General features: G+C 43.3%; 1 protein-coding gene across 3 annotated transcripts in view; it reads left to right on the top strand.

The window, feature by feature from the left end:
- AGBL1 (ATP/GTP binding protein like 1) overlaps nt 1–21059 on the top strand; it is a 730233-nt gene that overhangs the window by 40228 nt on the left and 668946 nt on the right. For all 3 annotated transcript variants that reach the window (XM_032342085.1, XM_032342083.1, XM_032342084.1), the window contains exon 2: nt 20334–20397. Coding sequence is in view for 2 of the 3 variants with exons in the window: in XM_032342083.1 (XP_032197974.1) it covers nt 20334–20397 (64 nt within the window). In the remaining variant the exon portion in view is untranslated. The remainder of the gene's footprint in view (nt 1–20333; nt 20398–21059) is intronic.

Raw genomic sequence — 21059 nt, 5'->3', positions numbered from 1 at the left:
CATACCTAATTACTGCACACATTTGCGTTTGAATGCAAGCTCTCCCTCCAAGGAGCTGTCTCCACAATCCTTCCACTTCACCTCTCAGCAGCCAGAATCCACTGCTGATGGCAAAACAGTTATCGGAACAACGTGATATTGTCCATTTCCTGACAGGGTCGCAGGAGGTACTGACAGATTGAGTGCTGTAGAAAGTCCTGTTCCAAGCAAAGTAATGGGCATGTGATTATGAAAAATAGGATGGAGGAGAATGTAGATATTCCCATGAAAGCTAAATGAACTAAGTGTTTCTCCCTCAAATGTTAAGGATTTGAAGGATATAGGTAGATATTCCCTCCTCCAAGAGATGGAGCTTAATCCCACCCCTTCTGCTCCAGTGTAGGCTACCCTTAGTGATTTTCTGCCAAAAAAAAAAGAAAAAAAAAAGTAGAGTATGGCAAGCAATCAATAGTAACTTCACAGTGGGAGAAACTAGTAAATGCCACTTTACCCAAGTGAACCCAGGGATGACCTCATTGGTGATGTCATCATCTGTGATGTCATCTGGATCTCATGCATTCTGATGGAGGATAGAAAGGCACTCCTCTGAAGACCCATAACCATAGCCTGATAATGAGAGAAAAGTTGGACTTACCCAAATAGGGGGTCATTTTAAAGGATACCTTTTGGTACTCCTCACGACTGTCAAGGTCATGGGAAAAAAAAGAAAAACTGGGAAACTGTCAAGACCAGAGCAGACTAGGGAGACTTGACAACTAAATGCAAGACCAGAGCAGACTAGGGAGACTTGACAACTAAATGCAACGTAGTATCTGGGTTGGAACTTGGAACAGGATGAGGACATGAGTGGAAAAACTGGTGAAATCCAAGGAAGTATAGAGTTTAGTTAATAATAACGTACCAATCAATGTCAGTGTGTTTGTTTTGACAAATGTGCCATGCTATTGTAAGATGTTAACAATGGGAAACCAGGATGACGAGTATCTTTGCAACGTTTCTGTCAATCCAAAATTACTCTAAATTTAAAAGTTTACCTAAGATTCTCAAAGATTTTCTTTTTTTCTGTGAAAATTTCTCTGCTATCTATTAATGGACCCAGTTTATGCCTCTGATTCTGACCCGTCAGGTGGTTTTAAAGAAATTAGTATGTTCCTCATGAAGGTGTCTATGCTTCCAACTCTATGGCTCAAACACCAGACTTGTGAGTTGTGTTTCGGGAAAGTAAAAGCTTAGCGGGAGCATTCATCAACTGCTTGACAGTTGACCATATAGCGGCTCTGAAAACCAGAAGAGGGTCGTAATGCTTACCCTAATTGTGTACAAAGTCACTCGTAACAGCCCGTGTAGTGGCAAGACACAATGATAATCACCCTAGGTAAAATGAGCATAAGTGTGGTGATGTTAAAACAGTAGACTTTATTTTGTGCAGGAATGAGGAAAGGGGGCTTTAGAATGAATTGGGTCAAACACCACTCCCAAGTACGGTCCTGCCTCTGCAGCATCTCTGAGTGAAGAAAGAGAACTTTCTTAGTTATGGTGAATCTCGTGCTTAATTTATGTGATTGGTTGACCTCCAGGAAGACAGGAGCCAAAACTTAAGATAGAATCAGTCATGGGGTGCCTGGTCAGTTAAGTTATTCAGTCAGTTAAGTGGCTGACTCTTGATTTCGGTTCAGGTCATGATCTCAGGGTCGTGAGATGGAGCCCTGGGTGGGGCTCTGTACTCAGCGGGGAGTCTGCTTGAGGGTTCTTGCTCCCTCCCTCTTCCTCTACCCTCCCCCATGAATAAATAAACAAATCTTAAAAAAAAAAAAAAAGGACAGAGTAGGTCAGAAACAATTCAAAAGGTTTTTAGAAGAGGTTTCCACCCTGGAATTGGGAGAGCCATGGCTAACCAAAAGAACCTGTTGCCCCTTTGGAAAGAACTTCCTGCTTCCTCATTGTCCATCTCTATTAACTTTGTTTCCAAAATGAAACTTCTCATGAGTAGACGATCTGTCTCCTCTCATACCTCTCCCTGATCTCCCATTCACTACACTTATGTATTAAAATCAGTTTGAATTTGATAGTGATAACGCACCAATAATTTTTGTCTCTTTTGTCTTGTTTTGCAGCTGGATTGAGAACTTCCATAATGGTGGCACCCGCTGAGCCCCCCTCATCCAGGGTTTAATGTATTAATGAGTATCACATAAGCTTAATAAACAATTGATTGAATGGATGGGTAGAATGACAGATAAATAGACATTCTGTCAAGTTATTGCCTATGGAGGAAGTCATGACTCTTTGTAACTGTACTTCTTGGGGATTTTCAAACAGTAATTTTCAGTTCCTCCTCTTCAAACGAGATAGGGAGGTGTCCCTGGATCTCTGTGTTGGTGTCCCAGCCATGTCTTTCAGATTCATCCAAAGGATCACTGTCCAAAGCAACTTTCATCACTATGACATTTATCTGAATTCCAGAAAGGAAAATCGAAACAAATTTGCACTCCTTAAGTGGGAGCATTGAATGGAGAGCTTGTAGAGTATCTCTTTAGTTTTTGGAATTCAGCCCTGGCAATTAGAGGAGAGTAGCCCGATGTCCTCTTTGTGGGTTATGTGATCCTACACAGCTGCAGGCACTTTTCTAGGCTATTAAAATTGTGACTTAAATGGCTAATTGCCAAACATTCAGGGTTTGGTTGCTGAATCTTTTAATAGACTATTTTTCCTCCCACTGTCCCATTGTAATCTCTGACCCTTGAAGACTTGATCCATAATGAAACTACCATCTCCACCCCGAGAAACTCTTTTTTTCTATTACCTTTCCCATTTATTTAACCTCTCAACCCTCATTGATTTTATACCAGCCTGCTGACATTGATTTTCTGGAATCTTCTTGTTTCTTGGGCATGAACTATGAAAAAGACAAAATACCATCCATTTGTATTCAGTGTGGTCTTCAAGTAAAAACTGTTTACTTTCTCTTACTCTCCCTCTGCTTCATGAAATACAGTCTGGGTTCTTAAAGAACCTGGAGGGAAGCCATGAACAAGAGGAATTCACATTAAGTAGGCACAGTGTCCTTGGTGGGGTTATGGGGTGACATCTGTACATCTTTATGGTTCTGGTATGGGATGCTCACATTCTAAAGAGATATCCAGGATATTCATAAATAGAGGGTAGAGTCTGGATGAATTTAAGAATGCATTATACAGAAGTTCCTGTTGGTGAGGGATGAGCCTTTTCCGGGAGAATGGTTTACAGAATTCTGTCAAATGTTACATGTTACCTAATGAGGATTAATTTTTGAACACCTTCATTTACTAAAGGAGATCAACAGAACCTGTAGTAGAGATACAGATGAAAAAAACATGTTATTAACCAAGTCTTTGGTCTTTGGATGATCTGGTTATGAATGTATAGGATATCTGGAAAGATTAATAAGATGACAAACTTATTTCCAAACTCCTTTCTGTTTAGCAGTTGCATTGTGGTTATAATTAATATAACAAATCTTGCAGCTGGCCAATGACACTGAGGTTCTTGGATGTATTTGGTTGGAAATATTTTCCTTTGAAGATGAGAATTACTGGAATGGAAATCATGGTTGAGTTTTCTCAGAGGTGCTTGGTGTGGACCAGCTGGTCCCACAGTGTCAGGACAAGGGTTGAGATGCTTCTGATTTATGCTTCATGAGATAAAGGCATGCTATCTAGAGGGGATGAGTAATTTCTTTTCATAGTAACTTAAAGCTAAGCATTTGCAAGGTTTGTTCTGAGCTGCTCACCACCAATTTGGCCTTCAAACAAGGAAATTACAATAGAAATTCTTCGACCTTAACTACAGACCTTAGCTGCTGATGACTATGTTTATATGAGATAAGTCACCCAGAAGCATAAGGTCTCTTTGTGTTTTCAACCTTGGCCATAGGTTGTATGATATACTGACTCCCTCTTGTTACTGTTTGAATTTTTTCATATATAATATTGTGCTTTTCATTGAGGTTAAAGCCTTGGTTCCTCCTGAAAGGTTTAATCAATGCCAGCATAAATCTTTCGTGAATGGGGTGGGTTCTCATACGGGAAAGAAGAATTTGGAAAATATCCTTAGATTGCAGGATAGTAAATCCAATGTCTCCTGATTTTACTGACTTTGGCCTATATTTGGTGACTGTAGACATAATTTAGGGTAACCCCAGGTAGCATGGAAAGGTGGCATATACTAGAAGGATACCTACAAAGGAAGGTGGGAGATCATACCTCTTGGGAAACCTTGGTGGGAGAGAAAGAAACTATAGTATGTTAGAGCCAAACTACCCATCTACCAAACCCATTTTCTCTTCTTGTAACGCAAAAGCTGGAGTCATGGTAAAGTTTGTGTCCTAGTTCTATAATTTACTATGTCAGTAGTTTTGGTAAGAAGGTGAATCCCCAGGAGCAGATCATCTCTTAGTTGTACTGGCTGTTCTCGGTAAAGTGCTCTCTCAACTTCTCCCGCTAACCTAACCTTAAAATATTTGGGCCTATTTTATTAATGGAGGCAAGAAGTTCCATATAGGTTATGCTAACTCATCCATATGACCAAAATCTACTAATCTTACCATAACCATACATTAGTCAAGAAAACACTTCTTAGACTGAGAGGTCCATGACAACCAAGACTTTACTGACTTGTTTACAATGCATCCCCAGTTCCTTTACTACCCACCCAATACATACCCTCCACTTACATCAACTCTGTGTTTTCAATAACTGAGTCTATCATGGGTAACTCATGAAGAATGTTGGAAATAAAATAAAGGAGAATCTTAGTCTGTACCTTCTAGAATGTGCTGGAAGTTCTTTAGTGAATCAGAACCAATCACTATAGAGGGTGGATGAACTAATAATCCTCCCAAAATAAATAGATGTAATGTCTCATGCTAACCAAAGTCACACCCTTAATTAATTCTTGGTTGTTGATGTTTTTTCAAGTAGTTGAGTAGATGGTAGACATCACTGTAGAATGAGATATGCTAAATTCAACAAGTTGTTATGTAACCCTGTTTGTGTATCTGATTAATCATATGTCTGATCTAAATATCTACAGCTGGTTTTGTGTGAAAGTAGAAACCAGGAAACTGTCTGGGAGAAGTAGTTTATGGGATGATTGAAAGGATCCAGTTGCAAGAATCTCTCTCTGACCTGGCTTTCACTGATCCCTGAAACAAAGAGAACTTTATTCTTTTGATTTATGTCATTATCCTCATTAGGTATCCTGGGAGGGTTACCATGTAATACAGGAATTAGTCATTAATGTATTAGTCTAGTTCTTGTCCAGGGCCAGTTTTGCATTTGGTAGTGTCTATCTATAGACATTTTTGGTTGTCACAGGTTGGGGTAGGGTGGGCTAGACATTGGAATCCATTGGGGAGAACCCAGGGATACTGCTAAACATCTTACAATGCATGGGATAGCACATCCCCGAACCACACAAATAATTATCTGGCCCCAAATATCAATAGTGCTGAGGTACAGATGTTGGTCATAAACCTGAGTACAAACTAAGTCATTGACAGATCCTCCCGAGGAGATAGCGAAGTGGAGGTTTTTAAGAGAGGGTGGGCAAGGTAGACAGAAAGGCATTAATAGAAAATTTGGAAAGCTGGAAGCTGAATGCTGGAATATGCCTTAGAGGCTACTGGCCAACATCTGTGAACTGAAAGTAAAATAATTACATCTTCCTGGGAAATATGCCAAATGTAGGCTCTAATTTTAGAATGTCAGAGTGTTACCTTAACTTGAGAAAGGTCAGGAGAGGTCTCTTGGTGGGGGTAAGAAGAGGGTTCATTGACCTGAAGTCAACACTGACCTCTTTAATGTGTCTCTCACTCGACCTATTCTGGATCCCAGGGGATACATTTAGGAGAGCTTTATGCTCTACCTTGGATCGCTGAGGGCACACCTGTCCCCAAAGACTCTTGGAGAACTTTCAAGCAGATGAACACACATCACCATTCTCTCTCTCATTCCTCTTTTCAGAGTCTGACCCATTAATTAACCACCACTGAACCCACAATACCCAAAGTAGAAAGTTGGTGTCCTACCATGAGGTCCTTTTACTGACCCCAGTCTGACATCACTGAATGCCACAGGGTCCTGGAACTGGAAGGGGCTCGAGAGGTCATTACTTTTGATTATCTTAGTTGAATAATGAGGAAATCAAGTAGGGGTCAGAGAAGGGAGGTTATTTGCTTAAAGTCATAAGGGAAAAATTAGGTTTGCATCAGATTAATCGAATCCAAGTCTCATGCTTTCTCTACTCAGTCATGTTTTCTTTTGCAAAAAAGCATTAAGAGAGAAAGAAGCTCAGTAAAATGTTTGTGATATTTTGCAGTTTAAATGGTTGGTTTAGATCCTTTGTTTTTTTCTTTGCTGTCATGCATTTCAAATTCAGTTTTTAAAAATCAAATTTTCAATGTTTTTTATTGAATTGGTAGTTGTTTTTTTTTTAAGATTTATTTATTTATTTTAGAGAAGGAGAGAAAATGTGGAAACTGGGGCAGAAGGAGAGGGAGAGAGTCTCAAGCAGACTCTGCTGAGCATGGAGCCTGATTAGGAACTCTATCTCATGACCCTGAGATCATGACCTGAACCAAAACCAAGACCCAACTGACTGTGCCACCCAGGCTCCCTGTTGACAGGTTCTTTTTTTTTTGAAGATTTTATTTATTTATTTGACAGACAGAGATCGCAAGTAGGCGGAGAGGCAAGCAGAGAGAAAGAGGGGGAAGCATTCTCCCCGCTGAGCAGAGAGCCTGATGTGGGGCTTGATCCCAGGACCCTGAGATCATGACCTGAGCCGAAGGCAGAGGCTCAACCCAGTGAACCACCCAGGCGCCCCTGTTGACAGGTTTTTGAGATTGGTGTGCATTTGCAGTTACTATTGCTGTGTCCAAAATTATCCCAACTTCAGTGGCTCAAAATAACCATTTCGTTTTTCTCACCATTTTGAAAGGACTCAGCAGGGCAAGTCTTACTTGGTTTCTTTTGTGTGATGGCCTTGGAAGTTGACTGAGGCTACAATGATCTGAACATTCAACCCATCTAGATATCCAAAATTGCTCCTTCTCATAGTTCACAGCTGATGCCATGTGATCCCAGCTTCATTGAGAGCTTAACTGGGGCTCTCTACCCACCACACCATATGGGTTTTTCCATATCTCCTGGGCTTCCTTACAGCCTGTCTGCCTTAGAGAAGTCAGTGCTCTCACATCGGTGGCTCAGGGCTCCAGAGATCACTGTGCCAGGGGTCTGAGCATGAAATTTATTAGTTTTTATGGCTCCACCTTGGTAGTTAGTCCTATAGTCTACATTCTATTAGGCGTTAAGAGAGTCCCTTGGCCAAGATTCAACGCTGTGATTCCATGTCTTGGTAGTGGGTTGTGACAAAGCATTTGCAGACATGTTTTAAAATCATCACAGTTTGGTTTCTAGAATTGAAGAGTTTTTCACTAAAGAGACATTGATTTAGTTACTTCAGCATGTCCTAATTTTTTTTTTTTTTTTTTGGCTAACTTACTAGCTTTTGAAACTCAATTCAGAAAACGTGAGGAAAAGTTACTCTTGTACAAATTGTTCAATGTCTTTTGGCCTCAGTCTCTTCCTCAGTGCAGTAGGGAGAGGGTACCTAAATTGTAAGGTGGTTTTGAGGATTAAGCAGCAAGTGGTGTCTGAAACATAGTGGACACTTACACTATGATTAACAGTCATAATCATAGTATTGTTGGCTCTATGGGTTGCCAATTCATACCCTGATGCCTATGTCTTACTCTCAAACTGTCTAGACTATCTCTGAAAACCTGCTCTCCCAGAGTGGGTTGGGGAAGGCCATTACCTGCTGAGTTAGGGAACACTCAAGTGTTGGAGCAAGGCCGTGAGGTAACAGGGCTTCCTGAAAATGGGAGACACTCTAAGAGACTAGAGTCAACGTGTTCTTGTTTCATAGTTGTGTTTTAGACTACATTGCTTAGAAAATGCCATCTTCTTGGTGTTTTTGGAAACTGGTGGTCTGGTGTCCATGCAGAGGCATGGCTGACCCAGCCCGTCCTGGGTGCTCTTAATCTTTCATGTGTGTTTCGGAGGTGGATGGGTTCAGGGATTAAGGCAGTGAGTAGCAGCTGCTGGCTAAACAAGAAGGCAGCAACTCAGCTCCTCCACATGGGTGCCAAGCCTTGGGTGGGCTGGGACCTGCAAGTGCTATTTGCTTGCTGTGTTTAGATGTATTCAGAAGAGCCAAACACTATTTGGCACTTCTTCTCAGTAACCCTGAATTCTAACTGCAAGTTTCACGCTGTAATTTGTCAACTGTTTGGAGAGATCTCACAGGCCTCCTAGACGTAGAGATGGAACCTGCTTTCCAGTGAATGTCACTTAAAAGAAATCAGAGACCATTTCAGGGCTGCAATGCTGTTGATTGCTGTCATTATTACGATGACTCGAAGTCTTCACCATTTACGGGGTGGCGGCAAGTGTGCCTGGCGTTGACAAAGCACAGGATTTCAAACCGGGTCTTCCTAGAGGACACACCCTCAGCCTCTTTTAGTGTTTTGTTTATCATCACCTTCCCCCCAGTTAAGACTGTTGCACTGCGTTGGGACCATGGTGAAGAGGGTGGAAGATTGGTCCAAGAAGATGCATCTCAAAGGTTCTTCAGGTCTATTTTTAGGTTCTTCACTTTTTGTTGGGCAGCGTCATGGCGCATATTTATTTACCAGTGGTTTATTGAGCATGTGTTGTGACCAATGCAAAGAGCTAAACATTTCACACCCACTTTGGTACTTCTAACCCAACTGTACCCATGAGCTAGGTACAAGGATCAGTCTCGGGGTGCCTGTGTGGCTCAGTTGTTAATTGTCTGCCTTCAGGTCCTGGGATTGCATCCTGCCTCAGGCTCCCTACTCTGCTGCAAGCCCAGTTTTTCCTCTCTCATTCATCACTGCTTTGTTGCTTCTCTTGCTGTGTCTCTCTCTGTCAAATAAATAAAATCTTAAAAAGAAAAAAGGGACATTAGTCCCATAATGAGAGTGATAAAATGAAATCTTCAAGTGATTATGGTAACATAGGTTTATCTCAATTAAACGTACATGCTTTTGGGATGCTTGGGTGGCTCAGTTGGTTAAGCATCTGCCTGTGGCTCAGGTCATTATGCCAGGGTTCTGAGATCGAGTCCCGCATTGGGCTCCTTGCTCAGTGGGGAGCCTGCTTCTCCCTCTGCCTGCTACTCTGCTGGTTTATGCCCCCCCCCCTCTCTGATAAATAAATAAATACAATCTTTTAAAAAAGGATATGCTTTTATAATAGGTATGAAGTCTGCCCACCTGGAGCTGTCAGAGAAAGGGAAAATACAGAGAAAGGGAACACAGGGCGTGAGTGTGTGTGAATGTGTGCAGGGACTAGACAGGGTTAAGAGGTGAAGGCTGAAACAGGCCTCTTTGGTCACAATGCTTATCGTAAGGTGATGGAAAAAAAAAAAAGTACATCCTTTTCAACTCCTCTCCCTTTTCCCTACTGCAGCCTCATGGGCTGACTTCATGTCCCCTACCTTTGCCATGTTTCTGCCAGCCACCGGACTCTGTATACCACTCTGTATGCCACTCGCCTTTGGCTCTATTTCACCCTGAGCTTCCTTCCCTCCCATCTTCACCTGGTTAATTCCTGCTTATTCTTCAGTTCTTGACCTTCTTGCGACTTCTTAAGGGAATCATTTTCTGCCTCATGTCAAATAAGCTTATTTTACATGACAATACAAAACCTAGACACTTATCCCTAGTCTCAATTTTACACCCCTTTGGGTGACTACTTAGGTAATAGCTGCTGCTCTAACTAGCTTGAGAGCCTCAGGAGGACAGGGTTGTGCATTTTTTATGCTACCTGTGGTGTTCTGGTACCTAATACAGTGTTTGATACACCGTAAGTACTCAACAATGTCTGCCAAATGAATGAAAAATGGACCACATTCTATCCTACCCCACAATGGACTCTGGATATCCTCTTACCTGGGAGGAAGATCAGTGATTTCCTTAACAATTAATTACATAAGACTCAATTTCTAATGGGGAGGTTTGTCAAATTCTGGGGCCTGAGAACTATGAGAAAAGAATGAGAACTATGGGATTGTTCATTCTCAAGGTTCCATCTAAAACACTCTAGCCAGAAAACATTATCCACCATTTTATTTTATTTTGTTTTACTTTATTTTGTAACACTGTGTTATAAAGCCATGTCACCCATCATTCAGCTTCCGTAACTATGACAACTTTTCTTTTTATATGACAAACTTTTTATACGCCCCACTATTTCCACCAATAACCCCATAATATTGAAACAAATCTCATTTCATCTCATTCATAGATCTTTTGGCTCATATTCCTAAAACACCTCTCTCTTTTGAACCTGTTTCAGACTCAACAGGAAGTTTTACCTTCTGCCTAAACTATAGTTCTAATGATGCAGCTTCTGTCCATTTCCTTCGGGTTAAAAACAGAGAACCACCTGTCACCACTTTTGGTCTTACAACCGCTTTTGGTAATTGAAGTTTGTGATTAGTGCTCCCTTCCGTCATTCATTACCAACTCCAAATTTAATAATGTCTTTTAGTTAACCAATGGACCATCACTAGTGAGTGTTCACACTGCATGACTGGAAGAACAAATTTATTTTCAGCAATATGGTTTTCTTGGGCTATGAGCTGTGTCCTGTGCTCCTGGCTCATGAGTTTGGAAGATATTTTTGTCTTATTCTTTAGAGATCAAGAATTTCAGAATTCACAGGTTCTTCCAACCTGTGGGAAGAGAGTAGCAGAGTGCTAGCACCCTACTTCTGTGGTACCAGGGGTGCTATGCAAAATGGGATGGGGATGGAGGGTTTTTTCACTGTCAGTAAAATTGGACCTGAACTTGAGAAAATTGGGGAGAGGGGCATGGACTACTTCTTTTCTTCCTTCACTTTAAGCCTGTGCTAGTGTTGATGTTCTCTATTTATTGGCATCCTACATTAGTCTCCTCTTTTTTTTATTATTTTTAATTTTTTTAGATTTTATTATTTATTTATTTGCCAGAAAGAGAGAGACAGAGAGTACAAGCAGGGTGAGTGGCAAGCAGAGGGAAGAGCAGGTTCCTCACTGAGCAAGGAACCCGATGCAGGGCTCAATCCCAGGATACGGGGATCATGACCTGAGCGGAAGACAGATGCTTAACTGACTGAGTCACCCAGGTGCCCCCAGTAGTCTCTTCTTATCTATGGTTTTGCTTCCCGTGTTCTCGGTTACCTATGGCCAGCTGTGGTCTCGCAGGAGACGACCCTTCCTCTGACCTTCACAATGCCTACCTGATTCACCTCGCTTCATCCCATCACATAGGCATTTTACTCCCTGACCTCATCCCCAGGGGAGGGGTGAGTGCAGAACAATAAGGTATTTTCTGTGTGTGTGTGTGAGAGAGACCATAGTCACATATGTTCTATGACAATATATCGATATAATTGTTCTGTTTTATTATCAGTTACTGCTGTTAATCTCTTCCCATGCCTAATTTATAAGTGAAGATTTCTCAGAGGTGTGTAGGTGTAGGAAAGCACATAGAATAGATAGGATTCGCATATAGAGGATTCCTACTATCCGTGGTTTCAGGCACCCACTGGGGATCCTGTAAAGTGGGGACCGCTGTGTTCGATCATTTGTTCAGTCGCTGATAGAAACATTGAACTGCGTACCTTGTTAACTTCTGTAACAATTTTCTCACTGGAGTATACTTTGAGGTGAGTCGTTCATTGACTAGAAAAGGACAGCAAGACTCTGGCAGATCACGCACTAAGCTTCCATTCCAGAATTTACCGTCGACTCTCTGCAAGATCCCATGCTAGGATCTGAAGATACCAAGGGGAACAAGACAAAATACTTGCTCCAGAGTTGCTCTCAGTCTAAAGGGAGTGTGCAAGATTAAAAAATGGTTTTCAATTCTCTACTACGCCTCCAGCTCAGAGGTGGAGCCTAACTCTGTCTACTCGAATCCAGGCTTTGAACGGTGACTTGACAGACCAAGAGAATGCAGCAGAGATGGTGGTTGAACATTTGAGGCTTCCCCCTAGCCTCAAAAACCCCAGGATTCCAAGCCTGGAATCCTTGCTCTGGGGGAAGCTAGTTGCCATGTAAAAAGTCTAATTACCTGTCGTGCTGGAAAGGACACATGTAGGTACTCTGGTCAACAGTCCATGGTGAGCCCAGTTCTCCAACCTGCCAAGGGGACACCATCCCTGCCAAGGTGTCACCGTCATAGAACTTTCAGACCAGCCAGCCCATCTACCCGCTGAGGACCACCAGGGACCTTGGTTGACACCATGGACAATAAAAGAATCCCCTAGGCAAGTTCTGCCCAAATCCCCCACCCACAAAATCCAGAGAGAAATAAAAAGGCTTTTGTTTTGAGCCATTACATTTTGGCTCAGCTTGTCACCCCACAATAGACCATCAGGACAAGGAGGTAAGAAAATGAGCAGGGTCTAGTAAGAATTCTCTCATAGGGACACCTGGGTGGCTCAGTGGGTTAAAGCCTCTGTCTTCAGCTCAGGTCATGATCCCAGGGTCCTGGGATCGAGCCCCGCGTTGGGCTCTCTGCTCAGCAGGGAGCCTGCTTCCCCCGCCCCCTCTCTCTCTGCCTGCCTCTCTGCCTGCTTGTGATCTCTCTCTGTCAAATAAATAAATAAAATCTTAAAAAAAAAAGAATTCTCTCATAAAGGTAGGTACAACATGGGTTGCGGGAAAACAAATGTAGAGCGAACAATTCAGAGAAGCTAAGACATCACATTGCATCACTTAAGGGAGCACCAGTCATGTTGTAGTATTTATGAATGGTACCCCCTGGAGTTGTGCAGTGCCCAACATGAACAGACGTATGGCGGTTTTGGGTAATGGGTGCCGGGAAGGCAGCTTAGCTGGGAAAACTGTATAAGAAGGGCACTGAAGCTTCGAACTGAGCTCCAAGTAGGTTAAGGCCGAGGGGAAAGAGCTAGTCCTCCAGCAGGGGGCAGCAACGTGAGCAAAGTTATGCAGTCAAGGGTACCCACCATGATGGACTTGGGGCATGGCCCGTGGTCTTGTGTGGTCAGCAGGCTCAGTGCTGGGAGGGACGGAGTGGCCACAGGTGAGTCTCAAAAGCTGTGTGATGTGAAGGGTCTTAATTACATATTATCATGAGGAGTCAGCAGGAGGAAAGCAATGGGAGCCGCAGATGATTTCAAAGCAAGGGAGCAACAAATGCGAAACAGTATTTGAGAAAATTGCAGTTCAAAACCCCACAGACTGTGAGAGACACTGTTTGTTCTTCCAACTGCCTGCCTCTCCATGAAAGCTTGGCAGAACCAGTTTTCATAGGAAAGTCTTAAACAACAGGGGATTACTCAATGATTCATTTAAAAGGATCATTAAAGGAAAATTGAGGCACATCACATCCTGCCTTCTTTAATTGCTCATTTATTATTACAGTGGGTGAGATAATGGCTTTGTGTTATTCTTCTAAACAGTGTAAAATATTTATTGGTAAATATAGCAGTGCATAAATTAATGCCATTTGGGATTTGGTAACGCATTTTTTTCTCCACCGATAGCCATAATTTTTATTTAAAGAAAAACAGTATTGTGCTGATTCCTTCTGGCTCAGGGCTGAGTGAGAACATTAGGAACGCAACATCTATAGGATGATACCGTCTCTTCGTTTCCATGGGGGCAGCTGGCCTTCCAGGGCTTTGTGAAATTAATTTCTTTCCTGTTTATTAAGACCATAGTGTTTGCTAAGAGGGCATGTGGAGGTGTGAAATTTTCTTCTTTGCTCCATCACATCATAAGTCGGTAACGAACTACTTAACTAACAGTGGCTTTTACAAGGGCAGGTATTTATTATTTCACATATCTGAAAGTGCCCAGATAGGGGGTTCCATAAAATTGATTCAAGTGGCTTCACAATGTCAACAATGACCCAGGATCATGTCCTTATATGACAGCACCCAAAAACAGGAAAGAGAATTTTTTTTTGCCTTTTTTTTCTTTTAAAGGTTTTATTTATTTATTTGACAGACAGAGATCACAAGTAGGCAGAGAGAAAGAGAGAGAAGCAGGCTCCCTGCCAAGCAGAGAACCTAATGCGGGGCTGGATCCCAGGACCCTGGGATCATGACCTGTGCTGAAGGAAGAGGCTTAACTCACCGAGGCACCCAGGCGCCCCCTGCCTTGTTTGTTTTTAAAGTTCTCTCTCTTTTTGGGGGGTGCCTGGGTGGCTCAGTGGGTTAAGCAACTGCCTTTGGCTTGGATCATGATCCTGGAGTCCTAGGATCGAGTCCCACATCTTGGCAGGGTGTCTGCTTTTCCCTATGACCTCTCCTCTCATGCTCTCTCTCTCAAATAAATGAATAAAATCTTAAAAAAAAAAAGAAAAGAAAAGAAAAGGTCTCTCTTTCTCTCTCTATCTTTTTAAATCCTGGTGGGGGGGATCTTTTTGGAATCTCAGCAGATGTTTATTGAGGTTTCCTTATCCAGATCTGGGGTTAGACTCACCTCTTAATCAATCTCATGAAATGGAGAAAGCCTCAGAGGAGAGGCTCCGGGGTCCCTTCCTGGGGCAGGGGAGAGTATGACAAGCGTGCTCCATCAGCGCACTGCTACAAATGGGGTTTTCTTGGAAGCAATTACAGAGGGATGTCTCAGGCATCTGCAGCCAAGTGTGTTGGCTACAGGTCAAACCAATTTAGGGGTGGTGATTTAGGATATTCTGCATGCCCAGCTCTATATCCCTGCTGGCAGATACAATAGAAGCATATAGAACAATGCTTGTTCTCAGAGAGTTTTAGTGGGCATTGCAATAAGGCAGGCAATTCTTAGGCTTGAGATATTAATTCAACACAATATATGGATGATCTATCACACCTTTGGAGATGGGGAATCAGAGATGAATAAGACCTAGTTCTTGCCCACAGGAATTCACAATTCCCTTCACCATCTGCCTCCTTCAATCTGGTCATATGGAAGCAGTTTCATCCCCGGATGTCACCACACTCTGTCACGCTTCCCTCTGAGCTCACAGGACTACAACATAGTTGGAACCCTCCCCTCCCACCCCCTTTCCGCCTGGCTTCTCTTAGTAGTCTCTCACGGACCTGGCTAGGTTAGAGCTCCTTCCCTGGATCCTGTAGCCTCTTCTCTTTGTCGTGGTCTTTACCATCCTAGGTCCTGATCGTGCGCCAGGCCTGGAACCCCATGAAGGCAGATTGCATTTTGATCAATTTGCATCTTTAGCCTGGTGCCTGGAACGTAGATGGTTTTCAGTGAACATTTGTGGGATGAGTGCATGAATAATTGAATGAAAGGAAATTAAATCTGGATCTTTTATTCCTCTTCAATAAGTTTCTACTGTATTAGTTTTTCTCTTTTCCTCTTTTTCTCATCTCCCCGTTTCCTCTCTTATGTTCCGTTTCTTGGCTCCTGATTCTAACACATGAATCCAGCATTTTACAAGTTACATAATATGATAGAGCCTGGCTTTTACTTTTTATCCCCTTGCCTCTTCTTAGAAAGGAGAGCAATTTTGGGGGTGCTGGAGGTGGATCCAAAACCACTAGGGACTATCAGGAACCATTCAGGGACTTAGTTTTTTACCCTGAGCCACCTTTGGGTCCACTTTCAAAGGGCCACAGTCCTGCTGTGATCGTGTGATTTATAACAAGAAAGAGAAATATATATACACATTTTAAAGATTTTATTTTTAAGTAATCTCTATACACAATGTGGGGCTTCAACTCACAACCCTGAGATCAAGAATCTCATGCTCTACTGATTGAGCCAGCCAGGTACCTACCCCCTTTAAAAAAAAAAAAATTAATACATGTAAAACCCCAAAACGACAGTGTTCAGAAAACTCCTAGCTCGGTGGAGTAAAAATTAACAAAAGTAAGCCCGTTTAGAATGCAGTGGAGGGGCGAGCCCGGGGAGCTCCCTTGCCCTACCGGTTGTCAACTGCAGACCCAACTGGAAGAAACTTGCCTCCTAGGTAGATACATTTTACTTTACTATCCCAGCAGGACGAAGAAAATTTTCCTTCTTGCCCTGGCAACAGCCCAGCCAATGAGGGACCGCCACAACTCAGCCAATCAAAAGCCCCTATAATTTGAACTCCCACTTTACTCCAATGGCTCTTTCGCTTGTAGCGTCCCCGCCCACCTCCCTCTATAAAGGAGCCCCGCGCGGCTTCCTTCCCAGGACCTGGTTGTACGTTTGCAGGAACGTGTGTGTGTTACTCCCAAACAAACCCGATTTTGCTGGTAAAATAACTGGCAGTTTTATTTTTAAGGCTACATGTGACCAGGCGGAGATGCTTCGGGAGAATACGGAAGCTCCCAGCTGTTCCTGAGTTACAACCTTTTTTCTTCTTTTTTTTGTGAGTTACAACCTTTTTATAACAAACTGGTAACCTAGTAAGTAAAATGTTTCTCTGAGTTCTGTGAGCTGCTCTAGCGAGTTACTGGCGCCTGAGGAGAGAATCTTGAATTTGTAGCCGGTGGCTCAGAAGTACAGTTGACCCTGAACAACGTGGGCACTGACTCCCCACGCAGTCAGAAATCCTCGTATAACTTTTGTCTCCCCCAAAACTTTAACTAAGAAGTAAACTAGGGTTGACTAGAAGCGGTACTGATGACGTGGACAGTCGATTAACACATATCCCGTGTGTTACCTGTATGATGTGCTGTATTCTTAAAGTCAGGTAGAGAAAGTTCCTTTAAAATAATAAAGGAAAATACATTTTTAGCACATTACTGTATTTATGGGGGAAAAAATCCTCATGCGAGTGGGCCTGTGCACTCAAACTCGTGTTGTTGAAGGGCCAGCTCTACAGTGACAACCTGGACGTTGAGGCTGGAGTCTAAAGCAGCCAGCAGGGTTGTGGGACTGAACCCTTAGCCTGTGGAATCTATGCTGTCTCCGGGTACATAGTGTCTGAATTGAGTTTAATCCTAGGACACAGCTGGCATCTGAAGCATGGTTTCTTGGTGTAGGGACACCTGTCCCCAAGCAAACACACATTGTAATTTGTACCAGAATCAGAGACCAGCAAACTCCCCAGAATGATGGCTCTGTTGCTTCTTAGTTTGTGTTCCCAGGCCTGGGTAGACTCTGGAGGGGCAGGGAGCACTGACATTGTGCGCATGTATAGATGACTTGTGCTGGAGGGTGGCACTCACGTGTTGGGAGATGTCAGCCCGGTGCCTGCTGAGACTGTCCTCCTTAAGCCACAGCGCTCAGTGGAGATGGCAGAGCAAACCCAAGTCTTTTCCTGGGGACGTGTAGCTACCAAGTCTCAGATGTCTCATCACACCTGAAAAGGAGTTAAAGAGTTAAATATTGCTATTTTAAGCTCATTACAGATTTTTTAAAAATACGATTTTATTTATTTGAGAGAGAGCGCTCGAGCAGTGTGGGGAGAGGCAGAGGGGGAAGCACATTCCCTGCTGAGCAGGGAGCCCAAACCGGGGCTTGATCCCAGGACGCTGGGATCATGACCTGATTGAAGGCAGGCACACAACCAACTAAGTCACCCAGGCTGCTCTTTAATCATTATGAATTTTTTTTGCATTGATTTTCATTTGTAAAATATAGAGCATTCATTCATCCTGATGACTGCATTTTTTAAATTAAAAATCTGCACCCAAGCTGGCGCCTCATTTGCCATGTCCCAGTCCTGGTCTTGGCTGTGCCGTTGAAGTGTGAGTTCCTGGAAGTAATAAGCCCAGGATTGGAGAAAGTGTAAGCACCGCTCTGCCTTGGGGTGTGGTATTGGACTTGATGGCTCCTTTACGGTTCAGTTTGTTTGCCATCTGAAAAACATTGCACACTTTCCCTGCAACAGCCTCAGTTGCAGGTGCTGGGAATACAGATAGGCACAAACTTTGGTCCCTTTTCTAGAGATTATATTTTAATATGGAGTGGGAGTAGAGTGGGAAGCATGCCTAAGTACCATGTGATGAGTGCGCTGTCAGAAGTAGCCCAGAGTGATGTGGGGAGCAGAGAGACCCAGACCCAGCCTGCAGGGGCGGGGTGGGGGGTTGGAATCCTATAGGAGACATTGGTATACATGGGGGAAAACTGGCATTGACCAGGCTTCAGGAAGAGGGAACAGTGTGATCATAGGTACAGGGGCAAGACCTATGTGGCTGAGCAGAAAACGAGTAGTTCCACATTGTCAAAGCATATGCAGGGGTGTAGTAATGAATAACAAAGCTGGAGAGGTAAGTGGGACAGGGCCATGAGGAGCTTTGGGAACCCTATTAAGGAGCTCTGTCTTTATCCTACATGTAAGGGGGAGTTATTAAGGTCTTTGAAGTAGATGGGGAACCTGAGACTTACTAATGTGAAGATTAAAGCTTTGCCTTAAATAACCTACCTAAAAAATATAGCATATAGGGCTCCTTTTTCTCCACATTCTTGCCAACATTTGTTATCTCTGGTCTTTTGATAAAAACCATTGTTGTAGGTCTGAGGTGGTTTCTCACTGTGTTTTGATTTGTATTTTCCTGATGATGAGTGATGTTGAGCATTTTTTCATGTACGTATCAGCCATCTGTACGTCTTCTTTGGAAAAATGTCTGTTCGGGTCTTTTGCCCATTTTAATATTGGATTATTTGTTTTTCTGCTATTGAGTTGTATTAATTTTTTAATATATATTTTGGATATCAGTCCCTTATCAGATATTTGCTTTGAGAGTATTTTCTCCCATGTTGCCTTTTCAATTTATTGATTGTTTCTTTTGCTGTGCGGAAGCTCTTTCTTTAGTGTAATATAGTCCCAATTGTTTATTTTAGGTTTTGTTCCAGTTTCTTACCCCAGAAATCATCGCCAAAACCCGTGTCAGGGCTTTTTTCCCCCGTGTGTGTGTGTTTCCCCTAGGAGTTTTGTGGATTCAGGTCCTACATTTGAATCTTTGAGCCATTTCAAGTTAATGTTCTTGAGTAGTATAAAAGATAGGATTCCTAGGTATTTATAAAAAAGAATTGAAATCAGACTCTTGGTGAGATACCTGTGCACACCCATGTTCACTGCAGCAGGTTTAATGATAGCCAAGACATGGAAGCAACCGAAGTGTCCATCAACAGAAGAATGGATAGTGATACCAATCTTTAGAGAAGGGACAAAGTTTTGTGTACATCTGTGATCCTAGCACCTGGAACACAGTTTGTTCTAGGGAAAGTGTTTCGCAGAATGCTACCACACTGAACCATAAAGGAGCCATAAAGTCCAATACACGCACACACCCATGCACACACACTTCAGAATATTATTCAGCCATGAGAAAGAAAGTCCTCCCATTTGCAACAACATGGATGGACCTTGAGGACACCATGCTGTGTGAGATAAGTCACCCAGGGGAAGACGAATGCTATAGGATATCACTTTTTTTGTAGAAAAAAACAGAATAGAATGATGGTTACCAGGGCGTGGAAGTGGTGAGATTTGGTACTACCTTAGGTTTCTCTTGAGAAAATGAGTATTCATCCTTACCATTCAGAGATGCCTTTCCCTCGGAACATTTTCGTGGATCTCTGTTCCTGCTCTCTGCCCTGTATTTCAAAGCAATCTAAGCCTGCTTCGCCAGCTTGGGGGGCAAAACCCCTTCTCATTTGCTATCTCTGCCTAAAGTATTGATGCTTCTTTTTTTTATTTTCCCCATTATTTTTTTGTTGTTGTTGTTGTTTAAGAAACACATTCTTTTCTTTTTTCTTTTTGCAAATTTTAATTCTAGTATAGCTAACATACAGTGTTCTATTAGTTTCAGGTGTACCCTGTAGGGATTCAGCAATTCTCTACGTCACTCAGGGCTCATCAGGATAAGTGTGTCTTCAACCCCTTCACCTGTTTCCCCCATGCCCCTACCCACCTCCCCTCCAGTCATCAGTTTGTTCTTTATAGTTGAAAGTCTGTTTTTTGGTTGGTCTCCTTTCCCCCTTTCTTCCTTGGTTTTGTTTCTTAAATGCCATATAGGAGCGACGTGTGTTGCTTATTCTCTTGCCCATCGTGCTGATGTTACTACAAAATGGGCCCCCCAAAAAGGGGTCCTGCAGGCTAAATACGGAGGCAGAGCCCCTGGGACTCTTGTCTCTGTGAGTCCCCTCATGGCCACCATTGAAGGAACATCCCTTCAGCTGTTTCTCACTGCCGCCAAGTGTCTCTCAGCAGAAGGGAGCGCAGCCCTACCAGGTCCACGGGCATCCGTGACCACACCGTGTCTCTCCTTGTGTGTTCCTTCATGACGATGGTGCCTGTGTTTTCATTGCAGAGGTCCTCTGACAAGGAGTCCATCCTGACCATCCTCCAGGTCCTCGGAGATCTGCTTTCTGTTGGTGAGTGGGAGGAGGTGGGGGGCCTGTGGCTGTGGTGTCTCCTGGATTCTGTGTGGTTTGCGGGTGTCGGTGCTCCAGGTCACGTTTTCTGTCAGAGACAATCAACTGCCCCCAGAGTGGGCTGGTTGTACCTTGGGCTTAGTCAGGCTCTTTAATCTTGTCCCCCACCCCATGGTGACCCAGACGTAGGAGGAAATTCGGCTCCGGGTGGTTATTCTATGGTGTCTCATCTGTGGTTAACCCAAGGTCCTCCAGGGGCCTGTGGCTGTCCTTGGAGGGCACCAGCCCTCATGACTCTATCCCACCCCTTCCTCTACTCCACTCCCTCTGCCCACTTAGAGAGTCAGGTATTGGCAGCTTCCTAACCTATGTCAAGCGCAGATGGGAATATGAGGCAGGAGCTCGACTTCGCGGTGTGGTGAGCTATTAAGTTTTCAGAGAAACGATGACAGAGTTCACCACACTGGAATCAGCTGGTTAACTGGGGCACGCCTCTGCTAGCTCACTTCAGTGTGAGGGTTCTGGAAAAAAGACCCTCTCAGACATTTCAGCACCCACTCGGTTTTCATTGCTACGGATGCCTGCCACATTGCATTAGGAAGAAATCTGCACACCCACCGGCAGGACCAAAGGGAACGTCCCTCCCCAGTCCAGGTGCATCG

Source organism: Mustela erminea, chromosome 5 (assembly GCF_009829155.1).
Source record: "Mustela erminea isolate mMusErm1 chromosome 5, mMusErm1.Pri, whole genome shotgun sequence".
NCBI lineage: Eukaryota > Metazoa > Chordata > Mammalia > Carnivora > Mustelidae > Mustela > Mustela erminea.
The sequence above is the reverse complement of the archived record's forward strand: the minus strand, read 5'-3'. Positions and strand labels throughout refer to the sequence as shown.